This window comes from Micromesistius poutassou (genome assembly GCF_964030765.1).
Source record: "Micromesistius poutassou genome assembly, chromosome: 17".
In the NCBI taxonomy this organism is placed as follows: Eukaryota; Metazoa; Chordata; class Actinopteri; order Gadiformes; family Gadidae; genus Micromesistius; species Micromesistius poutassou.
The window spans coordinates 1,081,924-1,100,660 of NC_140287.1; the positions used below are offsets into that span (position 1 = coordinate 1,081,924).

Genomic DNA, 18,737 nt, shown 5'->3' on the forward strand with positions numbered 1-18,737 from the left:
CCGTCTAACCCCTACCTGCTCCTTAATGACCTGTCTCTGTACCGTCTAACCCCTACCTGCTCCTTAATGACCTGTCTCTGCACTGTCTAACCCCTACATGCTCCTTAATGACCTGTCTCTGTACTGTCTAACCCCTACATGCTCCTTAATGACCTGTCTCTGCACTGTCTAACCCCTACCTGCTTCAAAGTTATACGGTTTATGATATATCACAGATCAGAGCAGATTACAGTACCTCAGTCTTCTCCCGGCTGTAATGAAGTGAGCCACACCAAACCGTCCAACTGATTACAAGGAAATGATCCTGTGAACCAACCAGTTGGACCAGTTCCCCTCCCAGTTAACCCTCCTCTCAGACTAGCCTCCTATTGATTTCAACGTCCCACGCTGGATACGATGTGAAGAGACATGTGAGAACGTCTATTTCTTAAGGTAGAAAGACACGTTTGTAGACTACCTCTCCGCGTTGGTAACATGTCCCTCATTGTCCCACACTAACACACTCTTTGTCACACATGAGGTCTGTGATGAAGTGATGAAGACTTTGTTCAAATATAAAGAGAGCTATGATGTCTAGAAGCTCAGACAGAGAGACAGAGACACAGTGAGAGGTTTTAAGTGTGCTACAGTTCAAACGTGTACGTAACATTTAGTAACGCTTTTAACCGTATGTGTTTACTGGAAATATATACCTATTGATATAAGACATAAGTTATGCATATTTATGATGAATCAGGGATCAGAGTTTAGTACAGTACCTGAGTCTTCTCCCCGCTGTAATGAAGTGAGCCACACCAAACCGTCAGACTCTGTAACAAGGAAATGATGTGAACCAACCAGTTGGACCACTTCCCCTCCCAGTTCACACAGTGATGTGTGTTCCAGTGATGATGACTAATCCCTTTATTGTAATATGATCTCTGTACAGAGAGCTCTGATGTCTACAAGCTCAGACGGAGGAAAACAAAGAGACGCCTGACAGGTCCAACAGCACGTAGAGACACATGACTGATTCTCCTTCTTTACAGCAGAACCCACAGGAACACAGATACCATGTTATCAATAAAGAGACTGATCAACATAATGAACAGAAGCACACTCAGAGTCAGGGCAGGCGTGTCTGTACTGCCGTGTGATTTTCAGCCTTCATTTATCTTCAAAGAGTCATCTTGTTGGGCTGGATTGGGTTGGGTTCATCTTGTTACACCCTTTACAGGCACACACACACACACACACACACACACAAACAAACACGTACACACACACACACACACACACACACACACACAAATAACCACAGCGCAAATCATACACACCTATGGTGACCACCTTAAACAGGTGAGAGAGACGGGGAGAGAGCGAGAGACGGAGAGAGAGGGGGAGAGAGAGAGACGGGAAGAGAGTGACGGGGGAGAGAGAGAGAGACGGGGAGAGAGAGAGACGGGAGAGCCGTTCCATTATCTTTGTAGTCACACCGCGGGGAGAGAGCTGCTGGAGTTGTGTTGTTTTACTCACCTGGTTGCGGTTGCTGTCGGTCGGACTGTGTGTGTCCCAAAACGTGTTGCGTTGTTCTCCTGAGGGAGAGAACTGCTTCCTCCTCGTCGGGTTTCTGTCAACCTTAAGTTTCGTTTCCTCAACAACACGTCCTCTCCTGGCCCCGCCCCCACGGACACACATTGTGTGTGTGTGTGTGTGTGTGTATGTACTGTGTGTGTTTGTGTGTGTGTTTGTGTGTGTGTGTACTGTGTGTGTGTGTGTGTGTGTGTGTGTGTGTGTGTGTGTGCACTTGCCTAACTATCCAACAGGGGACTTCGTGTCGTAACACCTTCACCAACAGGGGACCTCCGAGCCAAGAGGGGACATTTTTCAGCAGATAAGTTTGATGCATGTGATGGGACCGATATCAAATTAAATTCACTTGATGGTTCCGTTTGGGTATAAGGGCATATGACATGAACCTCTTGTTGTTCCCCAGATGACATAGAAGTGATGGACATTCCCTGTAATATGTTATCGGGGAAATCAATGGCATCACTGTTTGTCCTTGCTGCAGTTGACTTTGACCCACTTTGAGGACCATCATGTGATGTGACAGAATTCATCCTTGATGGTTCTGATTTGGTTTCCATATCAGTGGTTACCTTACGCCCAATCTTATCGGAGACATCTGTGACAACAGTGTTTGTCTTTGGAGCACTCATTCCCGTCTCATTTGGAAGGGCACCATCATCACCCAACAGAGCGGTCGATACAGCAGCAGTACGAGTTGTAGGCCGGCTCTCTGCGTCTTGGGTAGCATCATTAAGGTTGTCTGTGTTCACATTGTAAAACTCCACAGGCTTCAACTCATAGTTACAGTACGACTTTGTGCCCAATATCTTGTGATACGTTATGAGCCTGTCAATCATTTGACTGAGATGTGTGAATGACAGCATGACCGCAGTACCAGGAGCGTGTGAATCCAGGGGTCGGGGCAAACCTGGTTCTGGAGTGTGGATCAAAGAAACCATATCTGCCTGAGCTGGTCCTGAAAACGGCAATACATAACTGTCTCATCAACAGCAGTGCATACTGTACATCTGATAACAAGCAGCTTAGTCCTGCCTCTAGATCCAGAAAGCTATCTACAGATCCAGGTAGAGGTTCTCCAAATGAGCCATATCTGGAAAGCTGCGTCATGTCAACACAAGGTATGTACCTGCGTGCAGGAGCTTCATCAGGGAGCTCATCGCTAGTCAAATGGATACTTTTAGGAAACCTTTTCCTGGCCTCTTTGTACATCACATTACCCTTATCCAAAACAAGGTCAAGGTCTGCTCTGGTGATGTTTTCATTCTCATAAAGGAATGCAAGAAATGTTAGTGAGTTACAGGTACACTGCTTATTTCTGTATTCTCCATATTTATGAGAAGCCTGGCTGCGGGATGCACAGACAGATGTTACAGAAGGCTGATATCCGAGTTCTACACAGTCTGCCCGAGAAGGACCTGGTACACAGGAAGCATCGCTTGGACGTCCCCTCTTTACAACGTCTGCGTAAGATACCTCTGGCACACATGGCACATCACTTTGACCTCTGTGGTTTACCTGGGAAGCATGAGACGGCCCTGCTACACATGGATCATCATCACTGTGAACTCCTTTCTTAACAATGTCTGCATATGATACCAGCGATACACATGATGCATCATGTTGACCTACATGTGTTTCACTTTGAGCTTGAGGTGACCCAGACGTTTGGACTTCACTGCTCTGAGGACCCACACCTTCTGCTTGTTCAGTTGTTGCAGAGTGAATCTTATCCAACGTCTGCTGGCGCAGGCGGCTTTGAGCTTGCGACCTCTTGTTCTTTCTTGGCATGGTTGATGTGCTCAATGTTTTACACAACAAAGTTATTAAACACAACTGTCTATGCAAAATTGTTGTACTTGAATGACAATAACTGAACACTAAGGTTTTTGTAATACAAATGACCCAAATTAAAAGACAGCAACCTGAAAATTAAACCTCCTTTATATATTCAGAATCAAATAAGACACTTGACCAACTCAATTGAGTCAAACAATGTGAGTTGGTCTGTAGATGAAGTACAATTATATTTGAGGCAGGGATGAATAATACAATGTTTTAGTGGTATCACTTGTACACTTATTTACACAAGTCGCGTATACAAAAACAGATTAAGTACAGTCAAAAAATAAAGATAGTTGCAATCAAAACACATATGGTTTAATATTTGTTCAGTTTAGTTCCAATATTCAAAGTATAGTATAGTAGTAGTAATATATATATATAGTAGTAGTAATATATATATAGTAGTAATATAGTAGTAGGAATATATATATATAGTAGTAGTAATATAGTAGTATAGTATAGTAGTAGTAATATATATATATAGTAGTAATATAGTTGTATAGTAATAGTTATATATATAGTAGTAGTAATATAGTAGTATATTATAGTAGTAGGAATATATATATGTAGTAGTAGTAATATAGTAGTATAGTATAGTAGTATATTATAGTATAGTAGTATATTATAGCAGTAGGAATATAGTAGTATAGTAATAGTAGTAGTAATATAGTAGTATAGTATAGTAGTATAGTAATAGTAGTAGTAATATAGTAGTATAGTATAGTAGTATAGTGATAGTATAGTATGGTATTATTGAGTGTATGGGGCAGGGCAATGGCGCTGCGGGAGAGAAAGGCTTTTTAAGAACAGTGTTTCCACTGCGGGATAGGAAAAAACAGTGGGAAGTCCACTGGTAGAAGAGACGCAGGAAACTGCTGGAAACAAAGTGTTGACCTCGTTGGCCCTTTAGGAAAGGAGAACGGTGTTAAACACCAGACAGAAAGAGAGCTGCGTTGGCAGTATCCGCAGCTTGACAGGAAAAGCAGTGTCAAATCACAAACCACTGCAAGGTGTGAGAAGTGTTGGATTCATCCACTTAAGAAGACAGAGCAGTGCTGGCAGTATCCACTGTGGTATAGGCAAAGCAGGGTTGGCTGTATCCACTGCAGGAAAAGCAGGGTGCTTCGCAAACAGCTGCTGGAGAGGGGGGAGGAGAGGAGATGGGAGTGGGGAGGGGAGTGGGGAGTGGGCAGGAGATCGGCCAACCTGAAAAAAATAAAAATACAGAGATTACAATTAATGAATCAATTACATGATCAAATGATTGCAATGTTTTTGAATGTTAGTTTTTTTGGTTCAGGTGGATTGATGCAAACCTATTTGGAAGACAACGATATCATTTAGAACGAATCAAAAACATATGGTACATAAGTGACAAATGTTTTCCAAGCCATAAAAGCATATATTAAAATAAAGACTATGTATAATTGGACGTTGTTAAGATGGGATATCTATAATAAAGAGTGCCCTCACACCTAATTGACCAATTGTGGTAATCATAAGCCTGAACAATCATACGCATTAGCCCACTTGTCCTGGTCCGACACCATTTTCAATACATAGTCAAATTAAATCGAGGCAACGTCATATGACAAACAGTGTCACTCATAACACCAATTATGGATCTGGTCCTTTTATGTACCAGGGCACGGGTATTAAGACTAAATTATTGAAGATAATAATGTTATGAGTGACACCTGTGAAAATTATATGTAATGAAATTTACTGTCAGCTCATACAATTTTACTGCCACGCCCAGTTAATCCTGGAAAAATCTCTGATGAGCAAATCAACAGCATTTTATCATAACAGCATTTATCATAGTAAATAACATATTGTCTTTATCAAAATGTTATGACTGAATTTAACATCAACATTGAATTTGTTAATTGCTGTAATTCCTTAGGATGTGAACGTGGACTTTATAAAACATTGAATGGGCATAATGAAGACTTGTAGAAGAGTTAGTGTACCACTAAAGGGCACACTCCTATGAGCAGGCTCTAGTCCAGGTCGCAGAGCACACAGGAAGCTAGAAAAACCAAGAGAAGACATTGTGCATTAGTACACTGAAAAAAGTGACTTTTTGGTGCTGTAGACTCTATTAGAGTAACTGTCATAATTTATACCTTGTATTTTTAAGATTCAGTAAGAACTAGAGTTTCTTAAGTAAAATTAAACATTTTATTAACGTAATACATGAATTATGGGGGAAGAGTAAGTTTTACTTACGTTTCCTCATACTATTTAAATGTTTAATAGTTGTACGTACATAAACCTAAAAATATTACATAAACTTTACTCTGAAAATCTAGTGTTTTGAAACGCATGCACGACGACGCATGCGCACAGCACAACAGGCTCTGGCCGACTGGCTCTGCTCCGGACGTTACACACAGGATCACATCACAGAGCACTGCCAGGTGTAGTGCGCGCAAGTCATTCCACAGGTAAGTTATTACGTTCTGTTGTACATGTCTGCATGTAGTTTGACGCAAGATATGTCACTGTTCATGAGTTAATTTAAAGTTAGCATAACGCTACATTGGTCCGTGCTAGCCTGTAGTGGGAGGGCTGCAGTTTTTCCTGATAAAAACTAAAGTTAACTAAAGTTAGGATATTTAAAAAGCACCAACCTAACGGTATAACGTTTATCAACTGACATCAACATAGTAGAACATGGTTTTGTTCTCTGTAAAACTTTTGGCGGCGACACTGAAGTAACGTTAACGTTAGTGAATTAATGTTGTGCTTTGGGAATGAGGGGGCGATACTGCTGAATGTTTGGGAGAAATGCCCCAGAATAGGTTTTTAAAACACACGTTTACTGACAGAAGCACCAGAGGTCTTTGAGAGCATCAGCTTGGGAATACAAAGAGACTTCGCTGGCAGTTTTCTTTCTTTTCTTTTTTTTTTGACAAGAAGCTAGTTATCGGTGTGAAGCCCACAGCAACTTCGTGATGTGCGGACCGATACTTTCAATACCAAATGTGTCCCTTTTAGTGTCGATACTCTTAATAAATTGTCTATATTTTCACCAGTCTGCACTAATTTGGGTTAACAACTTTTTTTGTCACAGTAGACAGTTATTTCGCTAGTTATAGGACCTATTTTCCGGTTGTCTGCTTCCGCAACTGAGGCAACTAAAGTTGCACAGCACAGCTCACTGCAGGGATAGCTAGTGTGTGTGTGTGTGTGTGTGTGTGCAATTTTAGGTCATCAAAAAGTTTAGAGCTCATAAAACATTATAGGTTGAAGCATCCACACACTAGTCAAGCCCGATCACTACCCTGCTTGTACTCAGATTGTCCTTGTTTATTTAAAAGTTGGGGGGCACTTCATGCACATTTGTCTAGAAATCATACACAGACTCAACAGTTAGGGCAGATAGTTTCATTTTCGTGTCTTGTATGTAATTCATGTAGTTTTAACACAGATAAGCAATATTTTGAACACCTCGGGACTCATCTGAAAAAGCACGAAACTGTTAATTGTGTTTTTAAAGATTGTGACTACAGTACGAATATATATTCAACTTTTGCTTCACATAAAAGTAGGAAGCACAATCCTCACTGCATTGAAGATTTTAAAAAATACTGTATTCCAGACACATTCAAGTCAGGCAAGTGAGGTAACAGAGGGTAGTAGTTTGATTGAAAGTGAAGTTACTTCTGATGAAACATTTGTCCAAGAGGGTGAAGATTTAGTCCAGGTTATTGTTGATGAGCTTGGTTCCTTATTGCTTAAATTAGACTGTATATTCAATGTGCCTAGAAGATGTATAGATGAGATTGTAGAGGAGCTTCAATTTATTACTTGTTCAGCATCTGCACCTGTTATTAAAAATATTGTCCATAGTACATTACAAAACCATAACTGCACTGTTGAAGAAGTGGTGATCACAGATTTAGTAAAAAGCCTTTGCCAGTTAAATCCTCTTAGTGTAGCCTTTAGTGAAGAAGGCCCTCTTGGCACGGCATACAAGAGAAATAGTTATTTAAAAGAACATTTCTCTATTGTTGAACCTGTTGAGTATATACTAGATGTGAAAGAAGGAAAGACCTTTCAGTATATACCTATTTTGCAATCCTTGTCACAAGTTCTGAAAAATAGTTACATCCAGGAGAAGGTTTTGAAAAGCGTAAGACATTGTGGTTCTTCATGTCAGTACACTAGTTTTCATGATGGTACCCACTTCAAGGAAAACACATTTCTTTGTGGAGAAGAGTTAAGGCTTTCACTTCTACTTTACTGTGATGACTTCGAAATATGCAATCCATTGGGAACATCTCGTAAGAAGCACAAGGTAACAGGTGTTTACTGGGTGTTTGCTGATATTCCGTCTGTATTGAGGTCTACATTATCATCTATTTACTTATCTGTTTTGTGCAAGGCAGACGACATTAAGAAATTTGGTTATCCCCAAGTGCTAGATCCATTGTTAAGTGATTTGAAAAGACTTGAAGAAGATGGTCTTTTTGTGCCCTGTTTAGGAAAAATAATAAAGGGCACTGTATTTTCTGTGATTGCCGATAACCTTGGTGCCCACTCAGTTGGGGGGTTTATTGAAAGTTTCAGTGGGTCACACGTTTGTAGATTTTGTGTAGGAGAGAGAGCCCAGTTTCAGGAATTTGAGGTCAGGACAGGAGCATTCCCAGGTAGAACAAAAGAGCATCACAAGTTGGACATTGAAGCAGCATTCGCTAGTAACACTCATAGTCGTGGAGTTAAAAGACAGTGTACTATTACTGAAAGATTAAATCATTTTCATGTGACAACAGGTTACCCACCTGATGTATTACATGATTTACTTGAGGGTATTGTACCTTTAGAACTGGCATTGTGTTTAGATATTTGATAAAGAAAAAATATTTCTCTCTTGAAGAGCTCAATAGAATAATCAAACAGTTTCCATACAAGTGGAAAGACCGGACAAATTGTCCCCAAGTTATACCACCAACATTTGCCTCCCGTAAAACCATTGGTGGTAATGCAACTGAAAATTGGTGCTTATTGAGGCTACTTCCACTTATGATTGGCTCCAAAGTACAGGAAGAAGAACAAGCATGGCAGTTGTTGATGACACTCAAAGATCTTGTCGAGCTGGTTATGTCACCTACTCACACAGATGAAAGCATTGGTTTCCTCGATAGCCTGATTTCTGAGCACAGACAGAGATTTAACAGTGTTCTTCCACAAGCGAACCTGATCCCAAAACACCACTTCAAAACACCCAGCTCATCAAATCATTTGGCCCACTAGTGTCTTTATGGACAATGAGGTTTGAAGGAAAGCACAGATTCTTTAAGAAGATTGTAAGACAGACTAGTTGCTTTTGTAACATTTTAAAGTCTATGGCAAACAAACACCAGTCCATGATCGCATGCCATCTCCATGCTTCAGTTGTAAAAAAAAAAAGCCTGCCGTGTCTGTATCAAAGATGTCAAGAGTTCCATTAGAAGTTGTAAATGAGAACAGAATCAGAATATCACAGAAATTTCCTGAGGAGACAGGTGTTAATTTGACCAACCAGGCAGAATTTCAGGGCACCAGTTACAGTGTTGGCATGATGTTGGTATATGGCTCCACATCTGGGTTGCCTGACTTTGCTGAAATACTACAAATCATCATTGTTCATGACACCTTAGTGTTTGTAGTGAAACTGCAAAGTGCATGGTACTCCCTGAGCATTTTAGATGTTTCAAGTTGGAGTCCACAAGAGTTGTCAAAGTAATTGAGCAGTCACAACTCACTGACACATACCCATTGGCTACTTATGCAGTGGAAGGCGATCGCATGGTTTCTTTGAAACACCACATCTGCTTGTCAAACTAGGTAAAGTAACCCAAGTCCTTCCTACATGTTTTTCTATTTATTCCTTCAGTTGACGGTTAGAGCTTCACTGTGCAGAAGCAGATGATATTTTAAGATTTTTAACAGAAACTGGAATTTTTGTGGGAAAAAAAAAACATCAGACACAAATAATATTATTTTCTGTTTTTGTTGATGTTGCCCAAAAGTGATAATTCTACTTTAAGTTTATTATTGATGTCATAGTGCACACAAGCACCACTCTTTCTTTACAGCCTCAATAATCAACATAAAATAGAATTTGATTTTTTTTTGATGATTTCCTGTTTTGTAAAAATATTAATTTTTTATACTTTGTCTGATTTATGAAGGTCGTGTATTTATCAGGGTGTGAAAATATATTATTAGTTTTTTAGTACTTTGTTTATTATTTGTTATCACACCATGTCTTCTTTTTTTCTCTCTTGCAGTTCTGCTTGCCCAAGACTGTGATCATGTCTGCCCCAACTCAACTACGTGTTGTTATTGAAGAGACACAAGTTTACAAGTTAACCCTACCAGATGGAATCCCTAGCACTGTAGACAAACTTTTGGCAGCTGCGCAGAATCATTTTAAACTTGAAGGGAGTTACACTGTAATGCACATGGACAAAGATTTCGATAATCAATTCTTCACACTAACATCAACCGATGTGGTTAATGACAAGGACACAATCAAACTAGTTCAAACAGAACCATCTGTAATTTTGACATTGACTTCTATCAGTGAGCCTTCAGGTTCCTCCACTCCAGTGCCGCTGGATCAGTCTTCTCAAGATGAGAGTTCCTCAGCCAGCTCATCTGACACCATTATTTTACAACCTTCAGCAGAGTATCGATCAGAGCCATGGCCAACCAATTTTGTGATACCCATCTTTTCATATGGTGTCGAAATGATTCTTGAAGCTGGAAATCAAGCTTATGAACGTGATGGCTCACTCCTTCAGGATCCAAGTATCTACTCTGACATTCTAGAGAAACATGCAGAAGCAATCTACCACTACCAGACCTATCCCAGTGCTCTTCAACAAATCAAAGTTGTAGAAGCTCTACTAAACAAACACCCATGCTTGAGGGAGCCTGGAACCTCATATTCAGGCACATATGGGTGGCAGAATCGTCTCAAAATGAAGATGGCCAATTTCTGAAGCAAACTGAAAAGGCGCAATGTCCCTTGTCCCGAGCTTCACGTCAACTCCTTGAAAAGGAAGGCCCCTGGCGAGAGATATCCTGCAAAAAAATGCAAGAAACCGAAGAGAGCCGAGGTGAACTTCCTTCCCCCACATCCAAGTGGAGAAAGCAACGACAGTCTGGAGAGGGACAGACAGGAGCTCCTTAACGAGGTTAAGACGAAGGACAATGTGACATATTTTAATTGTAATATTCCCTAGTGATACATTTTTACTGTAATACTCTCACATAGCCACATCCAGTAGCACCGAGCATAGTTTAGAGGTAATTTCCCCTCACAATCGCCAGAGGGCAGCACTGAACACATTTGACAAATTAAGCAGTAATACTCTCACATAACCTCAGAGGGCAGTACTGAGCACATTTAACAAAGTTACAAACATTTACACTAGGGGCAGCAACGGACACAGAGGAAGTGAGAAAACCATAGAAGAAGTCTACTCTCACCTGATATAAAACTCGGACTCCGCCATTTTAGGTCAGAATCTCTTGGGCGGCGTATCGATTAGATGTAAAGCTTAGAGACGCTCCACGCGTGTTATTTACGATCCCTCTCCTTTTGTTTCATAGACGATAGACAATAGACCAATAACCTTAACCAAATAAAGTGAGTTAAAAGCGATCCTGTCTCGGCGGCCTTTCCTGGACTAAAATATCATAACATCACTTTGAATGATTCATGCAGTTCTATTATTTGTTTCTCAATAACATTCTTCTTTTTTGTTGTATATTGTATGCAGGAGGACAGCCGGAGTGATGTCAGTAACCACATCCTCAAAATACTCGTCGTCCACGGTGCTGATGAGGATCCAGTCGATGTCTCCATCCTTGTCGAAGGCCATGAGATTTTGCCAGGGTGCAACAGTACTGCGAAGCTTGCTCACTGCTCATGGGACTGATTTATGCCCTGAACTTGGCATACCCTCCCACTTTGCGCTACACTTTTGAAGTCTTCCAAAAACTCTTGCTGGAGCTAGATGGATTCAAACTGTCCCCAAAAGTAAACACCTTGAAGTTGAAGTTGCTTTCCTAAATGCATGTCATGACTTTGTCATCCTAGAGGAGGAAAATGACATTATTCATGGACCCTTGTTGAGGACGTAGCATCATGCATGGACTCTTGTGAAGAAATGCCAAGAATTAGCACTGAGTTCCAGTTCATCTTGGTTTACTAGTGGGTTGCCTGTCATAAATGTTTTTCATTTTTTGTCAAATAAGGTATCTGTTAATTACAGTAAAGATTGTATTCTTCATCAAGAATGGTTAGACACCTTAAGCTGTTTATTTTTAGTTGATTCTGTTGATTTTATTTCATTAATGTTTTAATTGCATTCTTAAAAGTGCACTAGTCAGAGGACTGGTTTAAATGTTGAAATTGCACTGTTTCAGTGTGTAGGTTTGTAAGATTTTAATTGCATATTTGAGAAGTGACTATGTTACCAGATCTATGTTGGATATGGTGTATAATGTGTAATACTGTGTATTTGTTGTTTACCAGTCATACCAACCTTTGGATATTTTCTTAAAAAAATATACTTTTCTTTAATAAATATACTTATAAATATACTAGTCTTACTTTAAATACCTTTTGCTGGAGATACATCTTTAATTTACTGTTAGTACAAATTCTAATGCAGTACAATATAATGCACTTTTACTATTAACGCAGTACTTGTACAGTACATTCTGTTTTTTCCCCCATTTAAATAGGGGTATACATAATCCATACACCACTGCTCAAAGTTTAAGAGGCGGTTTCTGTCCTGACCCTCTCCCAGAAGTTGTTTTGAGCATGTTTGTGTGTGTTAAACGTTCTTGAGGGTTGTAAGGTTTTCACTGCATATTTGAAAAGCACTATTCCAGATCTGTACTGCATGTACAAAAGTATTGGGACACCTACACAATCTAATGCAATATTTATTTCCAGTACAACCCAATAGTGTAAATTGGATGCAGTGTATACTGTGTAATACTGTCTGTTTGTTCTTTTTATGTCAGTCATGCCAATGTTAAATTTATGGCTGCCCCATAAAAGATTGGGCAATTCAATCCACAATAGTAGTGGATTTACTTTGACAGTTCTTGTTTGTTAAACTGTTTAAAATTTAAAATAAACTGTTTGATTGCATTGTAATTTAGTTGTGTGATATGTGATACATATATATTAAATGCATAGAGTATTGGTTAAATTTATTTGGTAACATTTATCAAAAGAAAACTGGCAGTGATTACCTAATTTTAGTGAGTAATGTAACGTAATGCAACCAAGTAAATTAAAATGTCAAGCACAAGAAAATAATTAAAATCTACTAAATTACTTCATAACAGCAAATACTACAGATGTGTGCCTATTGCGTGTGCCTATTGCTTTACAACATTTACACCCTCTCCAGCAATCAACATGTTTTTAGGCTTCAATGAACTATGCTATTGCTTTTATATATAAATAAACAGTTCAAGTTAGGCGCTGAGTGATACTGAACTAGGGCTGGACGATAAAACGATAACGATATGTATTGCTATAGACACGTAATCAATATCAATAGAAAATGCGTTCGATAGAAGGTTTCGATAATTTTTTCCTCGTTGGAAGTTAACGGAGCAAAGAGTCCAGCTCCGCTTTGAACCAGAGGTTGTGAAGCAAGGTTGGTTGCGTGAACAAAGGCACGCGTCCTCTGATACCTGTGGAGAGCAACGTATGGAGCGACACGCCAATGGGCCAATCATGTAACAGTATCACATTTGGCTGCGCCGTCTCGCGTGTTTCATAACAGAAACAGCGCGATGTGAGAAACGAAATGTTCATGACAGTACTGGACATATCTCCATGTCCCATTTCCCCCTTTGATGGCATTATCATTATTCTGTTTAATGTAGGCATTTTCGTTGTAACATGGATAGCAAGCATAACAACAACATCGCTAATAGGTGCTAATCGCTAGTTAGCGAACATGCTAACTAGCGATCTTTAAAACATGGATGATGGTTCATGACAGTACTGGACATATCTCCATGTCCCAACAACAATGACATCTATATGTTCCATGTTCTAGGGACTCCAGGTTGAAGATAAGCTTTAATCCACCTACCAAGTAATGCAATAGTGATCTCATGATCTCATCTCTTATGTTTACATTTAACACTGCAAATGTTTTTGTAGCACATGTTTTTGAGCACTTTATAATTGATAATTGTTAAGTTTTCATTGTGATGTTCATTTTCATTCAGACTTATGTTTATATTTATTTGAGTTTTGATATTCCTTTTCCCTGTCTGCCTACAATCAGGGGAAGGTTAAGTTTAAAATAAAACAGTTTACGTTTATATTTTTCTCCTGGTCCTTTTTTTTTTTTGAAATAATTATCGATATCGACTGATATGAAACACTTATATCGTGATGCAGTTTTCAGCCATATCGCCCAGCCCTATACTGAACTCTGTAAACTGAACGGGCGTCATAGCTGTGCGTATACGCTCATTATACAACAGTTGGGGACCAATCAGATCGCTTCATTTAAGCCACCCGTTTTCTAAAAATAATTTAACATTTATGAGTCACATTTACATTTAGGGCATTCAGCAGACGCTTATATCCAACATGACTTACAACGGTTCATACAAACATGACGGCGCAATGACGACGGTGTCAACCATGTGACAGCCGACAGCACAGCTCGTCGGGAGCAGTTAGGGTTTGGTGTCTTGCTCAGGGACACCTGGACACCTACCTCCTGAGCCAAGCCGTCTATATATTATATATAGATAGATAGATAGATAGATAGATAGAGACATTGTGTTTGCCTGGTAACCAGAAATAAAGGGACACAGAAAAGCAAAACTATATAAACAAAACCAATAGTTATACAAGTGTTTAAGTATACTCACCACAAATAAGCAGGTCGTGGTGTCTGTCCCAGAGGTAGCTAGAAGAACCAACAACACACTGCATTAGAGTTGTTGCACATTAAAACAGAAGCTGTACACTTCTAATAAGATTGTGGTTGTTCAGAAAACCTTGCGTCCAGTTATTACTTTGGACCTATTTTTTAGAAGGCTACAATTGGATCATGCTTCCTATGAAAAAGTATAATTCAGAAATTTACCAATACACCTATTTATTGCCCACTTCTATGTGCTGCTGTGCCAAAGCTGTGGCTACCAACAGAAGACATGAGGTTTAATGCAATTACCTAAGGCTGTTCTGGCTTTCTGCAAGAAATCCTATGAATACAAAAGAGCAATACATCACTGACAATTACAGTAGGCTGCAACAGAAAGCAAATACAACATCTTTGAGTAATAACTGATTAGTAATATTTCAACTAACCCTACGTGTCATCTATAAATCGCCTCTACACATTTAAGTTGTTGACATTCTGTTGTGAGGTGGCTATCAATCTATCTGGGGTTTATGAAATGGTGAACATTTATGTTTTCTACTAACTTCATTGTGACTCGCTGTATGATACCGTTCAACACACAGTTGTATGACCATTATATGTCGCTATGTCAGAAAGACACCTAGCCTACTCGCTAGTTTGCTGGGTGGCTAAAGCTAACGTAAGCTTCTAGTCAGCAGCGACGACTACCTTTGACAATTCTAACAAATGTTTACGTAGAAAGCTAACTAACTTTAATGAATTCAAATGTCTTCACATTGTACAATCAAAACGAACGGGTTGTTATATTTCGGAACATGTTTAGTTGGTACCATAGCTTTTTACTTTACTTACCGTAGACGGTCTGAGAGTTGAAAAAAACGTTGAGTCAAGAGTCGTGCGTGCGCAGCTGCAGCTCATGAACTATCAACTATCAACTATCAACTATCACTTATCAACTATCAACTATCAACTATCAACTATCACTTATCACTTATCAACTATCACTTATCAACTATCAACTATCAACTATCAACTATCAACTATCACTTATCAACTATCAACTATCAACTATCAACTATCAACTATCAACTATCACTTATCAACTATCAACTATCAACTATCACTTATCAACTATCAACTATCAACTATCAACTATCACTTATCAACTATCACTTATCAACTATAAACTATCACTTATCAACTATCACTTATCACTTATCACTTATCAACTATCAACTATCAACTATCAACTATCAACTATCACTTATCAACTATCACTTATCAACTATCAACTATCACTTATCAACTATCAACTATCAACTATCACTTATCAACTATCACTTATCAACTATCACTTATCAACTATCAACTATCACTTATCAACTATCAACTATCAACTATCACTTATCAACTATCACTTATCAACTATCACTTATAAACTATCACTTATCAACTATCAACTATCACTTATCAACTATCAACTATCAACTATCAACTATCACTTATCAACTATCAACTATCACTTATCAACTATCACTTAACAACTATCACTTATCAACTATCAACTATCACTTATCAACTATCAACTATCACTTATCAACTATCACTTATCAACTATCACTTATCAACTATCACTTATCAACTATCACTTATCAACTATCACTTATCAACTATCAACTATCACTTATCAACTATCAACTATCAACTATCACTTATCAACTATCAACTATCAACTATCAACTATCACTTATCAACTATCAACTATCAACTATCACTTATCAACTATCAACTATCAACTATCAACTATCAACTATCACTTATCAACTAACAACTATCAACTATCACTTATCAACTATCAACTATCACTTATCAACTATCAACTATCAACTATCACTTATCAACTATCACTTATCAACTATCACTTATCAACTATCAACTATCAACTATCACTTATCAACTATCAACTATCACTTATCAACTATCACTTATCAACTATCACTTATCAACTATCAACTATCACTTATCAACTATCACTTATCAACTATCACTTATCAACTATCACTTATCAACTATCACTTATCAACTATCAACTATCAACTATCAACTATCACTTATCAACTATCAACTATCAACTATCACTTATCAACTATCAACTATCAACTATCAACTATCACTTATCAACTATCAACTATCAACTATCAACTATCACTTATCAACTATCAACTATCAACTATCAACTATCAACTATCACTTATCAACTATCAACTATCACTTATCAACTATCACTTATCAACTATCAACTATCAACTATCAACTATCACTTATCAACTATCACTTATCAACTATCACTTATCAACTATCAACTATCACTTATCAACTATCACTTATCAACTATCACTTATCAACTATCAACTATCACTTATCAACTATCAACTATCAACTATCACTTATCAACTATCACTTATCAACTATCACTTATCACTTATCAACTATCAACTATCAACTATCACTTATCAACTATCACTTATCAACTATCACTTATCAACTATCACTTATCAACTATCAACTATCAACTATCACTTATCAACTATCAACTATCAACTATCAACAATTGGATCATGCTTCCTATGAAAAAGTATAATTCAGAAATTTACCAATACACCTATTTATTGCCCACTTCTATGTGCTGCTGTGCCAAAGCTGTGGCTACCAACAGAAGACATGAGGTTTAATGCAATTACCTAAGGCTGTTCTGGCTTTCTGCAAGAAATCCTATGAATACAAAAGAGCAATACATCACTGACAATTACAGTAGGCTGCAACAGAAAGCAAATACAACATCTTTGAGTAATAACTGATTAGTAATATTTCAACTAACCCTACGTGTCATCTATAAATCGCCTCTACACATTTAAGTTGTTGACATTCTGTTGTGAGGTGGCTATCAATCTATCTGGGGTTTATGAAATGGTGAACATTTATGTTTTCTACTAACTTCATTGTGACTCGCTGTATGATACCGTTCAACACACAGTTGTATGACCATTATATGTCGCTATGTCAGAAAGACACCTAGCCTACTCGCTAGTTTGCTGGGTGGCTAAAGCTAACGTAAGCTTCTAGTCAGCAGCGACGACTACCTTTGACAATTCTAACAAATGTTTACGTAGAAAGCTAACTAACTTTAATGAATTCAAATGTCTTCACATTGTACAATCAAAACGAACGGGTTGTTATATTTCGGAACATGTTTAGTTGGTACCATAGCTTTTTACTTTACTTACCGTAGACGGTCTGAGAGTTGAAAAAAACGTTGAGTCAAGAGTCGTGCGTGCGCAGCTGCAGCTCATGAACTATCAACTATCAACTATCAACTATCAACTATCACTTATCAACTATCAACTATCAACTATCAACTATCACTTATCACTTATCACTTATCAACTATCAACTATCAACTATCAACTATCAACTATCAACTATCAACTATCACTTATCAACTATCAACTATCAACTATCAACTATCAACTATCACTTATCAACTATCAACTATCAACTATCAACTATCAACTATCAACTATCACTTATCAACTATCAACTATCAACTATCAACTATCACTTATCAACTATCAACTATCAACTATCACTTATCAACTATCAACTATCAACTATCACTTATCAACTATCACTTATCAACTATAAATTATCACTTATCAACTATCACTTATCACTTATCAACTATCAACTATCAACTATCACTTATCAACTATCACTTATCAACTATCACTTATCAACTATCAACTATCACTTATCAACTATCAACTATCAACTATCACTTATCAACTATCACTTATCAACTATCACTTATCAACTATCAACTATCACTTATCAACTATCAACTATCACTTATCAACTATCACTTATCAACTATCACTTATAAACTATCACTTATCAACTATCAACTATCAACTATCACTTATCAACTATCAACTATCACTTATCAACTATCAACTATCACTTATCAACTATCACTTAACAACTATCACTTATCAACTATCAACTATCACTTATCAACTATCACTTATCAACTATCAACTATCACTTATCAACTATCACTTATCAACTATCACTTATCAACTATCACTTATCAACTATCACTTATCAACTATCAACTATCAACTATCACTTATCAACTATCAACTATCAACTATCACTTATCAACTATCAACTATCAACTATCAACTATCACTTATCAACTATCAACTATCACTTATCAACTATCACCTATCAACTATCAACTATCAACTATCAACTATCAACTATCAACTATCACTTATCAACTATCAACTATCAACTATCACTTATCAACTATCAACTAACAACTATCAACTATCACTTATC

General features: G+C 37.9%; 1 protein-coding gene across 1 annotated transcript in view; it reads right to left on the bottom strand.

Moving 5' to 3' along the window:
- The window catches only part of LOC311361848 (uncharacterized protein), a gene marked incomplete at both ends in the record, with an annotated part of 8,358 nt that extends 4,998 nt beyond the window's left edge, over nucleotides 1-3,360 (bottom strand). Inside the window, 2 exons of the mRNA XM_084481661.1 lie at nucleotides 759-809; nucleotides 3,267-3,360. Of these exons, the coding sequence (XP_084337787.1) occupies nucleotides 759-809; nucleotides 3,267-3,360 (145 nt within the window). The remainder of the gene's footprint in view (nucleotides 1-758; nucleotides 810-3,266) is intronic.
- Between the last annotated feature and the right edge of the window lie 15,377 nt (nucleotides 3,361-18,737).